The sequence below is a fragment of the Gymnodraco acuticeps genome, unplaced genomic scaffold (assembly GCF_902827175.1).
Source record: "Gymnodraco acuticeps unplaced genomic scaffold, fGymAcu1.1, whole genome shotgun sequence".
In the NCBI taxonomy this organism is placed as follows: Eukaryota; Metazoa; Chordata; class Actinopteri; order Perciformes; family Bathydraconidae; genus Gymnodraco; species Gymnodraco acuticeps.
The window spans coordinates 1371374-1385507 of NW_022990398.1; the positions used below are offsets into that span (position 1 = coordinate 1371374).

The following is a 14134-nucleotide window of genomic DNA, read 5'->3' on the forward strand; positions in this document are numbered from 1 at the left end:
ACTATGTGCTGTAATTTCTCTAATTGGATAGATCTGGTTTCGTGTTCATGACCTGCAGGAAAAATAATGGGCAGCAAGCTCTTGTCTCCCAAACACTTCCACTCTTTTGTGTTTGGATCCCTGTTTGCTGTCACAACTTCGCTTTGTTTACATATGAAAAGCCTCGATAGGGGTTGGCACCTGTCATTACGCCACTTTCACCTTTTTGATCACAGTCCTAATGTGACATTCAGGCTCAGTTATCTAGAGAATAATTAATACAACAACACAAACATTTTTTATTAAAAAATAGCCTTTAATTTACTTCCCCTGAGATAAAAAACAAAACAAAACGTAACAAGAACATAGACAATTGATTTCCGTACTAAAGTCAGTGCTGCATGCAGGCATATTTTAAGTGTTTCCGGACAGTGATTTTCTCTAGCAATGTGTTCACTCAAGTAGAAAAGCACAAGTAAATCACCCACTGTTTGAAAGGAGTGGCCCCTGAGCCCGGCCCTTTACTAGTGCCTCGATGTCTGAATAGTTAAACATACTCTAATGGTTCAAGTCGAAGTGTCTCTGTGTACAGCAGGCTGCATGCATTATTAAAAGAACCACCATATATTTTCTTCACCCTCGTCAAAAGCATGGCCTTCAATGTTGGTCCTTCAAGTAATTGAAGGATTTATTCACGGGGCAAAACATTTGCATAGTTATTCAGCCTCTTTATACTCAGTAAACCTGTTCTGCAGCCAGAGGTAAATACGAACCAATCATCTTCATTTAAATTAAATGCACACAATGTATAATCCCCGAGGAGAGTATTTGGGAAAACTCTGTTTCTGTTGTTGAATTGTAGCTTCACAATCTTCCATGGCCTGACCTCACTTTTGAGAACAGGTTTTTTTGTCATCAGACAGTGACAGGTGTGGTTTTTAAATACAAGTTCTGCATCTGACCCACAGACGGCTTTCTAATCTATGTTTAACACAATAGAATAACAAATAAGCAGGTTGATGGGAGGTTAACGGCCCGTCCACACTACAGCTTCGACAGCTTCAAAAACGGTTTCCAACGCGTCTGCCCATTCACTTTGAATGGGGTGACGTCACTTTTCGCCGAACTGCATTGTGGGAAGCAGAGCGGAGCTTTCCTGGCGTTTCATGCTGCAAAAGTTGAGCAATCTTCAACTTTTGAAGCTTCTGAAGCTTTCGGTGGAAGCGTCAGTCAATCAAATCATATGCCAGTACAAGCTCTAGCCAATCAAACCGCTGCTTGTGTGTCAGGGGCGGGAGATTCATGTGATTGGTTGTTGGTCGAGCTTCAGACACGCCCAGCTCCAAGCTTTTTTTGAAGCTGTAGTGTGGACGGGCCGTAACAGTTTCTACTGTTCATTGCAATGCGTCTTACATCTTAGTGACACTGGGGGGGTCATCGATATTGATCACATCAAAGCCCTGGTTGTCATGTCCATCTCTGGAGTGGTGATGGTGACCCTTGATGTTGTGGTAACAGTAGGCACAGTGTGCGGTGGCCACTGGCACCACCTTGGAAAAGTTGGAGAAATCTACTCTGTACTTGCCCTCCTTGTTTCTGGAGATGATAGGTAGGAAGTTGTAGCCCCACATGATCTCCTGAGGAATAAACGAGGTCCGAACTTGGCAGGCAGAGCTTGTGGACTCTGCTGTGCCGTCTAGGAAGACTACTAGCTCAAAATCTTGTTTATGGAGCGTGTCCACCGCCATCTCGAAGAATGGGCTGCTCTTGTCAATCATGTGGTAGAGCATGAGGGGACACACAAAGAAGAGGTTGTCCTTCCCGGCATCCACTATGAAGTCGATGTTCACCTGGTCCATGATGATTGTCTCCCCGTCAGGTGAGTTTGTTGTCCTCAGCAGCTTGCCGTAGATCTGGCTTCCAATCATTAGGGTCTTGCGCAGGTTGGCCACTCTCATTGACAGGCAAAGAGAACCATTTTTGATGCTGATGACGGCCATGTTACTGAATGAGATGGTCTTTGCTCGCTTTTTGGGTAAAGAGATTTTGGACAGGATCAGTCCACACATGAAGCAGTTAATAATGGCTCCAAGGAGGGACTGGATAATAAGAAGGGCCACAGCACCTGGGCAGTTATGGGTGAGCGATCGGCCTCCATACCCAATGGTTGTCTGGGTTTCTAGGGAGTAGAGAAACGCTGTGGTCAGTCCAAAAATATTTTCAATACATGGAGAGTGGTCTAGTTTGGGGTTTTGCCAGGGTAGATCTCCATTACTGCGGGCTATCCAGTACCACAGCAGGCCGAAAAGGAACCAGCTGAGGGTGAACGAGGCGATGAAGATCAGGAGGACAAAACGCCACCTGATCTCAACAAAGGTGGTCCAGAAGTCAGCCAGTAAGGATAAGTGGTTGCTGTACTTGATGTTTCCATATTCAATGTTGCAGCGACCGTCTTTGGTCACTAGTCTGTTCCTGTGGATTTTTCGCCTCGCCAAGCAGCCATTGATATATTTGTTCAGAGATCCGAACATTTTTCACAAGCCCACGACCTAAAAAACAACAGAAAACAGCAAATGAGTACAAAGTAGAGCACCTTGAACAGTCACTTGAACAGTTATGAAAATACAAAAAGTTACTATTCAGTACATGTGAAATCTATAACAATAGACATCTGGAGCCCAAAAACATTGTGCGAACAATGACAGAATGTTCTAATAACATTGTACAATACAGGTCATTCGCAAACTTGCAGGTTAAAATGATGGTAGCAATAATATTTGATGTTACATTCATTCTTAAATACTGAAATTCAAAAGTCATAGAGCAAAATGTCAAGATGATACAGGAGGACGTGCAGGCACATGTTGTGCCAAGGATCAAACGTTTATAAGCACAGTTGGTGAGGTACAAGATACAATATTTAGGACAGATTAGTACAACAAAGGAATCAAACAAGTTAGGTCAGCTGATGTGAACATTGTTTTAGTATTAAAACTTGGGGTATTTCAAGTATCAAGATTAGTAATTTAAGTACATCAGTACATGAGTACAGAGAGAATAATACATATAATGTCAGTATCTGTCCTGTTTTCCTGCTCTAAATGTGTCACTCCTCTCCCCTGGTTACTTTGCTGACTCTCCCTGCGTATTTGCAGTCTCACATGCTTCCAAGCCGCTCTGTCCCACTGCAGCTTTAATCCTAACTGAAAGGCTATAATCCTGGGTGGAGGCAGCACTGAAGTAAAGACCTGAAGCTAATGGGAAACAAAACTTTCCAATGAAGTGTAACACATAAGTGCCTCGAATAAACCCAAAAGATTTTGGTCGCATGCAAGTGTCTCAACACAAGGATCTGCTTTGTTTGCTAGAATGTAATGCTGCAAAAAATAAACGTGGCATTACAATAATTTAGGAGCCCAGCTGCTCACAGACATAACAGTCATTGATGTATTCAAGCTCTCATAACTCTGGCGCTTGATGGATGGTAACTGGCAGTATTGGCTTTACAGAGGTTTCCAAACAAGTATGGACTCTGTTCTTGCCAAGCCAAGCAAACTGCCCATTTGGATCATGGTGTGCTTGTTAGTGAGTGTGAAGAAATACACAACGAACAGTGCTGTGAGTTTATGGTTTTGTTTTCAACCCTTAAAGCTCACATCCAGTCATTTTGCCAACAAAAAATAACCTGACGATTATTCAGTGTAGCTCGTTTGCAAGCTTTAATCTTTTGGAAGCACACTTAGTCATTACACACCTAATCATTAGGTCAGCATGTTCTCATACCGTGACCGGATAAATGCTTAAATCATTTCAGCTATTTAGTATGTTAATTGTATGTTTCACAATGTACTCAAAATGACTGCTTTGCATTGGAAAACAACTGGGCGAAGAATGGAAATGGACTCTTAAAAAGCATCCACAGAATATACTGGAAACACAACTTTCACTCTACTTTACTCTCATGACAACTCTAGCATGTCGACCTTATGTAACATCTGAATTTATAGACTTAAATGTGTTGCATTATGTTGTGTTCATTATGTTATTTTTGTTTTAGTTGTACTAGACTTTGTTGTAGCTTTACTTGATGCAGTCTTCTTGAATGTACCTTAAATGCAGTCATTGCGGCATTCAAATAAATGTCTCTTAGATTAAAAGCTTTGAGACTCTTATAACTTTTGTAGATCTGGATTTACCCTGTATATTGTTTTACTATCTATTTACTGCAGACCCATTTAATGTTGAACTTATTTCCCACTGTAATATACAAAAGTTAAATTAAACAATTAAAACAGACAAGAAAGTATGTAAAAAGATTATCAATATTAGACTTACCTTTTTTAAACTACCTAATTATTTTCCTTATAATTCTGAAAAATGTTTAAGGCTCATTCTAATATAATAATACCCACAATTATGTGCAGGATATGTGTTACATAATTCTAGCTGCAGCATGGATTGAACAGTTGGCCAACTTTTGATTTAAAAGAGATTATTTGAAATACATCACTAATGAGCTTTAACGCCTTATTTGTACTAAATGCTTTCATTTGTCAGTGCATTACAGCTTAAGTAACAAAGAAAAAGTTGTAGAAAAATATTTCCCTTTGTTTATTTCAAAAGCATTCGCAGTGGCAATCCGATTTACAGGAGATCAAATGCACTACTACTGAACTTCTCACACAAGACATCACACTATCACCATAAACAATCAAATATCTTACCCTGAAAGCACATTTCTCTAGTTCAAACTCACCTCTTCAGTTTGAAGTGAAAGTAGGTTGCAGCACATCCAAAGGTTGTTGAATAGCAAAACACAGCTCCACCTTCCCCTGTCTCCGTCTGTGTGTTTCTACTTAACAATTGATTGAGACAGTAAAGGTGTGTCCTCCTATAATGCGTGTTCACCGCCACCTGTGGGTTTTATACTGTCACGTCCCGTTGTACTGGGTTCATCCAGGTGATGTTTACGCCCACAGAGACATCAAGCATCCCTCCGCCCCAGAACACACACGCATATCCTTCCCCCGCTCCTAATAAGATGTTTACCCCACATACGCCTGGCACCAAGGGCCAAGCTGACCTTTATCCGCCACACTCCCAGTCTGAGCTTTGCTCTGGATTTTCTTTTGGTTGTTCCTATTTTATGATATATTTGAAAGTAAGCTTTTTTCTCACAGTTGCACTCATTCTAAGAAAAAGGGAATGTTTACAATGTAAATGCAAAACCATTATGTTCTGTATACTCTGCATGAAAGACTATGTTTGTATTTACTATAGGCATACACACCTTTATTGGTATGTTTTTGGGATAACATCATTTTTTCTTGTTGTTTAGTAGTAAAGATGTAAGCTGTAAAGCCGGAGGAGGGTACAACACTGCATGTTGTTCCTAGATTACTGTATGTGCCCATGTTAGAAAAGAGCCTATAACTCACATTCATTTAAACATGTTTTTTTCCCCGTCTCTGAGAATGATCATAAAAACATGTGCAACACATCCCGTTGTCTTTATTAATCAAAAATCAGCGCTTCACAGCCTAGTGCGGCACAATGGTCTTCCTCCAAGCAACAAACATTTCCCCCCGTCCCCCCGAACCACAGAGCTGTATGGTGATGAATTGTAGTGGCCGTAAATAGGTTATGCTGTGAGACAGCAAATCTGCAGAGATGCAAAAAGAAGATGCTCCATATCTAATCAGATTGCTCCCCAGGGTTGTTCAGGAGCTGAATCAGTTTGTGAATCCAGGATGCTCTGAAAGCTGAGAGGAGAAAAGTTGTGAATTGTGATGGGAGTCATTTTTCAACTCTATTGTTCCCAGAAGAAAGTGACAGAAGTGGCGTGCAGTATTACCTTACATGCTGCAGAATGTGTATTCTATTGACAGCCACAATACATAACTGTTGACACACAACAAGAACAGGCTTCTGGGTTATTTTTCTAATTACATGCTATTGTAAAAGGAAGACAAGCCTTTTGTATCAAGCTTTTTTATTCAAGAGATGAATTGTCTGTCAAAATGACTGGCTGTTTGGTTAATCAACCCCCGTCATTGTAATCTCTTTTATATCACACAAAAGGATTGCGAATAGCCACCTCACCAAATAGCTCCACTGATTGCTGGGCAGGTTTAGCAACTTAAGAGCTGTGGAGGCTGCCATTGATTGACAGCAATGCAATCTGAGAAAATGACTGCCAGCAACTAATAATGACACAACAAGCAAATATTTAATGACATTTTATGACAGGTAAAATATAATAATTGTATTTGTCAATAAAATCTGTGAAGGTGAATCGGTCCATTTAAATGGTAGAAATTGCATTATTGAAGCGATTATACACTGCATTAATGTACAAACAGGAACAATTTGTCCACATATGAACACATTAAAGACCCTACTGTTCACTACCTGTTTTTACTGCCTGCTGCAACTTTTGTTATAAACTGAGACTGTTAATAGATGTTTACTTTTGCAATTTCACAAGGCAAGGCAAGGCAAAGCAAGTTTATTTATATAGCACCTTTCAACACAAGGCAATTCAAAGTGCTTTACAAAAAATGAAAGACATTAAGAAAATGGCATTTAAAATCAGTCATTAAAAAGAAAAGCTAATAAAAGAAACATTAAAAGAAAAATTACATGGTTAAAAGTTACAGTGCAGTTTAAGATGTGAATAGTTCAATTAAAAGTCTTCAGCCTGGATTTAAAAGTAGTCAGAGTTGCAGCGGACCTGCAGGTTCCTGGGAGTTTGTTCCAGATATTTGGAGCATAATAACTGAACGCTGCTTCTCCATGTTTAGTTCTGACTCTGGGGACAGAAAGCTGACCAGTCCCTGAAGACCTGAGAGATCTGGATGGTTCATAATTTAGCAGGAGGTCAGAAATGTATTTTGGGCCTAAACCATTCAGTGCTTTTATAATCACTAAGCTGATTAGCACATGAAAAACATGTTTGAGAGATCAGCACCTTGAGCGCTAGATGTTCCCGAAGATTGTAAACAATGGTAGTTTCTCCCTTCATCAATTGGATCACTCAAGTGTAAATGTTAATATCAGTTTCTCACAATCGGCTTTAGGGTCAAGAGTTCACCTTCACTGTAAAGAGATAAGTACAGAAATAAGAAAGATTAAAAAAAGATACAATGGAGAAGAGAATCTGTCTCATACTTTTATGTTGAATGCTATGTACTCTTATCTTAATCTTCAGACTACCCTGTATCTGTGATGGAATGGTTTTTCACTGTTCTACTAATGATACGGTTATCCTGTAACTCTGTACATTTCCCGTCTGTGGGACTCATAAAAGATTTCTGTTTCTGATCCAGAATCAAAACCAAATTGAAACAATGATAACAATCACAGTCACCACTTGTTAAGAACCGAATCCAGACAATAACTTTATATATTTGTTATAATCTCTGTTATTACCTCTGCCAAGGAGGTTTTGTTCTAGGCTTGGGATGTTTGTTTGTTTGTTGATCTGTTTTTCAGCAACCATTGGGAAAACACTGGCTTGATTGTCCTGAAACTGAAAAAGTTGTTGCATGGGCCAAGAAACAACACATTACATTACTATTTAAGAATACTTTTTCAATTTTAGAATCGGCTTGGGGGGTTATATGCGTTCTCCAAGTGCCCTTACAATATTATAAACATATCATTGATTTTAATCAAACAAAATTAGACCTGAAATTAAAATGTTATGGCAAATTCGGGGCAGAAGAAACACGTTGTGAAAAACACTGACATATTATCACGTTTAGGTTAATGTTTGAAATCTATTAGCAGACACATAGCTAAAGTATATTATCATACATTTGGAGTTTCTGTCAACTTAAAAATTGTAAGCATAATAAATCTCTTACTGTATGCGCCTTCTTTTGGTCTCTTCTTTTGGTCTTCTTAGTTGCTTTGTCGGTCGGCTTTTTTGGGCTGCAGCTATTTTATCGGAGCTCTTTCAATGAAAAGCCCAGTCAAAAACCAAAATAATGAACAGACATTATAAAGTGTCTCCCACTTTTAATATTCAAATTGAAAGTCACAGTCACCAATATATTGACAAAGTCAATATGTATTCTAGTTAAACCCCACGGCCCCGCGGAAGGGGGCAAAACGCAACATCTTGCAAGAAACAGCGTCTGAGGGCTTCTTAATATTTAACAAACTATGAATGTGTCATACCCACTTAACGGGAAGAAACTCAGCTATCAGACAATATTAACCGTTTTTAGCTAAATTAAACAAAAGGGCAATAACAAAGGCTCTGAATTAGCCCTGAGCGAAAAAATTCTAACGCACTTAGCACAGAACTCAAGGTAAAATACCCTTATTACTTATCGGATCTGCACCAAAAAGATTACACAGATTCCAGACATATAAGTATCATCACTGAGCGATCAGAACTCACGGCCAAACGACAAGAAACAACAACAAAGAAATGTGCTTTACGGAGCCAAAACGGCTAAAAACGTCTTACCTTAGCTGTTGTTCTGATCAAAAGTTGTGTTCAATGGCATTAAAACGAGAAAAACGCTGCTGAAGGTTAATCCAGAGGTTAATCCATCATCATATTTATGGCAATAAATGTAGTTCTCATTCATAACACTCCGTTCGATGTCTCACTATGGGATGCGCCTCATCACGGAGCAAACAGAAGCATCAATCTCATTACGCCAATCCTGATTGGCTGGTGATCTTGATGTCAGCGTCAGGGAATCCACCCCCTATAAGTAGCTTGCGCTACGTCGCATGCGTCATTCAAACACCTCTTCTCGCTTCAGAGCACATCTCGATGGTAGCCGGGCTAGCTTAACAGTCCACAGACTGAACCCAAAGCTAACTTTCGGTCGACGGGCGCTCGCCGGCTACTCTTCTGCTTCGCAAGAAGACTGTTAATGCTAACACACCAGTTAGTATTACAATCGACCTCGCCGTTTCTTTCCTCGGAAATTAAGGTAAGGTTTTGATTTTTTCAAACACACCTGTTGCTAGCTTGCTTTCCCTCTCTACTGACACCACGGTAGCGAGGAAGTTTTTTGCGTCGACAACGTACCTGTTACGAGCGGGTCCTCTCCACGCCACGCGGCGAACAAGATGGACGCCTCTCTCCCTCACACCAGAGGAGTCAGGGACTCGGAGGCTCGGCTCTGCGGCTGCGGGTTGAAAATATCAGGCACAGGGTCTGCTCGTCCTGCCTCGGGCTGGAACACGCCCAGGAGGCTATTGACAACCCCGGCTCGTGCGGGCATTGTGCCCGCTTCACCGTAAAGAGCCTCCGCCGACGGTTAGCACGCCAAGCTAGCTTGTCGGGACAGGACCCCCTCATGTCCGCTGATTTGCCGGCTGGCAATCAAGACGCAGGGGCGTCCGCCGCAGAGATTGAGCCCCGCACTGTGTCAGTCTGGGGCTCATCAACAGCGGCAGCTGCCGAACCGGAGTCCCGCGCCGTGTCAGGCTGGGACCCGGTGGCGGCAAGAGACGCGAGAATGGAGCCCCACGCTTTACCAAGCTGGGGCTCCCGGCTGGACCTCACCATGGTTTCGCCCACGGGGGATGTCCTGGAATTAGATTATATGGAGGAAGAAGAGGGTGCCTCTGAGTTCCTCCTGTCTGATTCGGATGAGCAAGAAGACGATATCTTCGTGTCATCGGCTCAGGCTGCAAAGCCGGGAGAGATGGCTGCTCTCCCGGGCGATAGCACCAGCTTCGCCCTATCTGAGCATGGACCTGCAGGCCGTGTGTCAGCGTGCCGCGTCCAGACAAGACATCCCGTGGCCCGAAATGGCCAAGGAGACCTCCAGGTCCCGTTACGAGGGGAAACATTTCCCCCAAGCAACGAGGACAAAGAGGCAACTCCTTCCGGTCTTCCCGGAGATGTTGGATGAGGTGTCGGTCTCGTGGAGAGACCGGCCCTTTAGCAACAAGGCCCCAATCCAGGGTGCCTCCTCCCTAGACTGTGACGGTATGGAGAGGCTCGGCCTGCTCCGCATACAGCCTATTGAACCGCTGGTGGCAGCCCACCTCCTACCGAGGCTGGTCCCGTCACCAAGCAGGAACCCCACGCTGCCAGCAAAGGCGGACCGATTCCAGTCGACCATGACTGAACGGTCCTACAGAGCCGAAGCGTTGTCCGCCAGGGCTTTGAACGTTTCCTCGCTGCTAACCGCATACCAAGCAGAGCTCTGCGAGGATCTGTCAAGCAATCCTGGACCGGCCGTTCTGGACGAGATGACCGCGATCACAGACATTTGTCTCCGTGTTCAACGCTGCGCCGTCCAGGCCACGGGCAAGGCAATGGGGATCATGGTGGTGCAGGAAAGAGCTAGATGGCTCAACCTCACCAACCTCCCAGACCGGGAAAAGGAGGATGTGCTAGACATGCCCATCGTTCCCGAGGGGATTTTCGGCTCCGCTCTCGCCTCCATGCAGAGGAGATGCGAGTCGAAAAAGAAGGAGGACGAGGCCCTCCACCTCTGTCTCCCTCGAAGGGTCCAGCCGCTGCCTTCACAGCGGCAGTTCTTCGCCCAAGCTGCCTCGAACCCTGCTCGGTTCAAAGTACCAAAACAGCAGAGGTCGCAGCCCGCCCCGAGTCCCCAGCCCAGGCAGGAGACGAGGGCGGGTTGGCCTAGAAAATCTCCGGTTCCGGCTGCAGCCCAGGGCGCAGCCAACCCAGAATTCCGGCCAGCAGTCGAGGAAGAAGAAGCGGGCGGCCTGACAGCCCCCCCTTCTCCCCTCTGTGACAGAGCTGGAAGTCCACGGTTCCCCAGCTCTAGATGTGTTCCCGCTGCCTCGAGAGATGCCTCAATGCCATCCTCAAGTCCGCAAAAACACATGTCACAATATTGTTGTTGTTTCTCACATAAACCATTTTCCGCTGACGCATCCAGGCTTCAGGCCAAGGGCGCAGCTCAAAAAAATGAAAAGAAAAACAATAAAAACAATAAACAGTCCGTCAACTGTTCCCCTTCTGAGAGCAGCTACGGCCTCTCTCAAAAGGCGGATAATAGACGGGTCTGTGAAGGCACCACCGTCACGCGCATGCGCAGTGTCGGTGGGGATTGTCGAAATGGGGTACCACCGTGTTCAGACACTAGAGGGCCCCGTAACAACAAATAGAGACTCAGAGGGGGAAGAGACGTGACATCTCCGCTGGCTCGAAGGAGCATATAGTGGAAGATGCTCACAACATCTGCTTGGGTTTTCAAGACAGTAACACGGGGCTACAGACTCCAATTCGCTGTCACCCCCCCTCGCTTCTCGGGCATTCTGTATTCACAAGCCCGAGGAGAGTCAGCTCATATTCTAGAGAGAGAGATCCTCTCACTTCTAGAAAAGAGGGCTATATCTATTGTACCCGCCGAGCAGAGTCAGAGCGGCTTTTATTCCAAGTATTTCCTCGTTCCCAAACGGGGAGGGAACGGGATTCGGCCAATACTAGATTTGAGGGTTCTGAACAAATATCTAAAAAGATATAAGTTCAGAAAGCTCACTCACACATCTCTGCTGCGTCTCGTGCGACAAAACGACTGGTTTACATCAGTCGACCTGAAAGATGCGTATTTCCACATCCCAGTATATTACCCACACAGGAAATATCTGAGGTTCGCATTTCAGGGGATCTGTTACGAATACAGAGTAGGCCTACTTCCCTTCGGTCTGTCTCTCAGTCCAAGAGTGTTTGTACGATGTACGAAAGCCGCGATAGCCCCGTTAAGACAACAGGGTATTCGCCTGGCGACCTACCTAGACGACTGGCTGCTTCTCGCACAGTCGGAGCAGGAGGCTATTACGCAGACAAATGTCCTTGTAAAGCACCTGCTCAACCTGGGTTTCATAATAAACACAGAGAAGAGCATGTTGTGCCCAGCACAGACTGTAGCCTACTCTTCCTGGGTTTACACCTGAACTCGGTGCCCTTTTCAGCTCGCTTGTCAGCGGAAAGAGTGAAAGCTTTCAGAGCTTGTCTCGCTCATTTCCAGCTGCGCAAACATGTTCTCTTCAGATCATGCCTGCGGTTACTGGGGCTCATGGCGTCAGCCATCCTGGTCGTACGACTGGGACGCTTACACATGAGGGAGTTTCAGCCCTGGGTAGCCGATCTAAAACTAAACCCCTCGCGTCATGGCGCGCGGAGAGTAATGGTTACTGTGAAATGCATAATGGCACTGCGCCACTGGCTGAACCCGACTTTTCTAGTACGGTGCGTGCCTATGGGTGCTGTCCTTTCACGGAAGGTGGTCACCACGGACGCATGTCTGACAGGCTCGGGAGGTATTTACGAAGGTCGTCCGGTGAGGGGTCTCTGGAGCAGAGACCTCCAGCGGGCGCACATAAATTACCTGGAGCTTTTAGCGGTGTTCCTCGCCCTAAAACGCTTTCTGCCTTTTCTCAGAGGACATCATGTCCTCGTGAGGACAGACAACACGACCACAATATCGTATATAAACCGCCAAGGGGGTTTGCGTTCTCTCCAGTTATACATGCTGGCACGCAAACTGATCTTATGGAGCGGCAGACGTCTCCTCTCTCTGAGAGCAACGCACGTACCAGGAGTGATGAACCTCGGGGCGGATCTACTGTCCAGAGGCGCACCACTATATGCAGACTAGTGTTGTCACGATACCAACATTTTGGTTTCGATACCGATACCAAGTCAAGAATTGCGATTCCGATTCTTTTTCGATACTTTTCTTAAAAAAGGGGAAACAGTCTTAAATGTAATTATGGGGCTTTATTTCACACCAGAACCATAACCATAACACAAACTTTTAAACAATGAGAACAATAAACAAAATAAATGATAAGAATTCGTATTAAATAAAATTCAGCATCATCTCAAACAACTTTTTTATTTTATAAAATATAATTGTTTTTAATATTTTATTAACATGTAATAGTACAGTAATATAAATAATTATTAACAAAATATATATTGCAGATGTTAGCCACATTGGTAAGTTAGCTAAAAATATAGCCATATTAGACAGTTATCATTGCCATTAATTGCCTCGTTTGTCACAAAATAAATTACACTGGTTTGACTTAGATTTGAGGGCATGGGCTTGAGCATGATGTAATTATGTTATCTATCACATTCGCTAACCTGTCTGGATGCTGGTTGGCGAGGTGCTTAGCCAAGTTTGATGTGTTGGCTCCCTTGGTTTGCAGGGATCTAAAACATGTCTTACAGACAGGCCTCGTGGTGTCCGTAGGCTTGCCCTCACTGTCAGAGATATAGCTCAAATACTTCCAAATTTCGCTTCTGGCGTCTTTTTTGTCAACAAGCCGAGGCGCAGCGGCAGTTGCACTCCCACTTGCAGCCATGCTTCTCGTTTTCTCACATGCTCTGGCAGCTAGCGCGTGGCCGAGTGCACGAGAGAGGGGAGGGACTTAGAACGTGCTTGAGAGGGGCGGGACTGCAGGCACGGCTGCGGTGCAGGGAGTGGAAGCAGAGCGCTGAACACACACGGGTCTTTATTAAAACGGCGCTTTCTCACCGGAGTACTTTTCTTTTCCCCGTCATTCTTAAAGTACCGAAACTAATGAAACGGAGGAATCGTACCGTTTGTAACGGCAGGGTATCGCGGTACCTTTCAAGTATCGGTACACCGTGCAACACTAATGCAGACTGGACTCTACATCCAAGGATTGTGAGTCAGCTGTGGGTGCGTTACGGCAGAGCCGCGGTAGATCTGTTCGCATCAAAAGAAAATGCTCAATGTCAGCTATTCTTTTCAATGCGCGATTGAAACGGACCGTTAGGCGTGGACGCGCTCGCGCACGTCTGGCCTCCGGGCCTTCTGTACGCGTTCCCACCCCTGGCTCTGATACCCCCAACTCTGGTCAGAGTGAGGGAACAACGCCACACACTTATCCTGATAGCTCCGCACTGGCCCGCAATGTACTGGCTGGCGGAGATATATCAGCTGCTGTGCGGGCAGCCATGGCAGCTCCCACTACGCAGGACATACTGTCTCAGGCGGGGGGAGCGATCTTTCACCCACACCCAGAGCGCTTGGCACTATGGGCCTGGCCCGTGAGTGGTACAATCTGAATACAGTGGGACTCCCTCAGAAGGTGATAAACCAACCCAGTCTCATAAAAAAACGTGTAATAACTACATTGGTCCACAACGTAGGACGTAGTATTTCTA

General features: G+C 44.6%; 1 protein-coding gene across 1 annotated transcript; it reads right to left on the reverse strand.

Annotated features, from left to right (window-relative positions):
• Positions 1–274: 274 nt before the first annotated feature.
• Positions 275–4913, reverse strand: LOC117551676 (ATP-sensitive inward rectifier potassium channel 1-like). Its single transcript, XM_034224629.1, has 2 exons — positions 4736–4913; positions 275–2528 (listed from the first exon to the last, which is right to left on the reverse strand). Exon 2 carries the CDS (start codon positions 2508–2510, stop codon positions 1389–1391), a length of 1122 nt encoding a protein of 373 aa, XP_034080520.1. The 5' UTR covers positions 2511–2528; positions 4736–4913; the 3' UTR covers positions 275–1388.
• Between the last annotated feature and the right edge of the window lie 9221 nt (positions 4914–14134).

Excerpts from the sequence above, each read along its gene's own strand:
- LOC117551676 (XM_034224629.1), bottom strand. The coding sequence starts at position 2,510 with ATGTTCGGATCTCTGAACAAATATATCAATGGCTGCTTGGCGAGGCGA.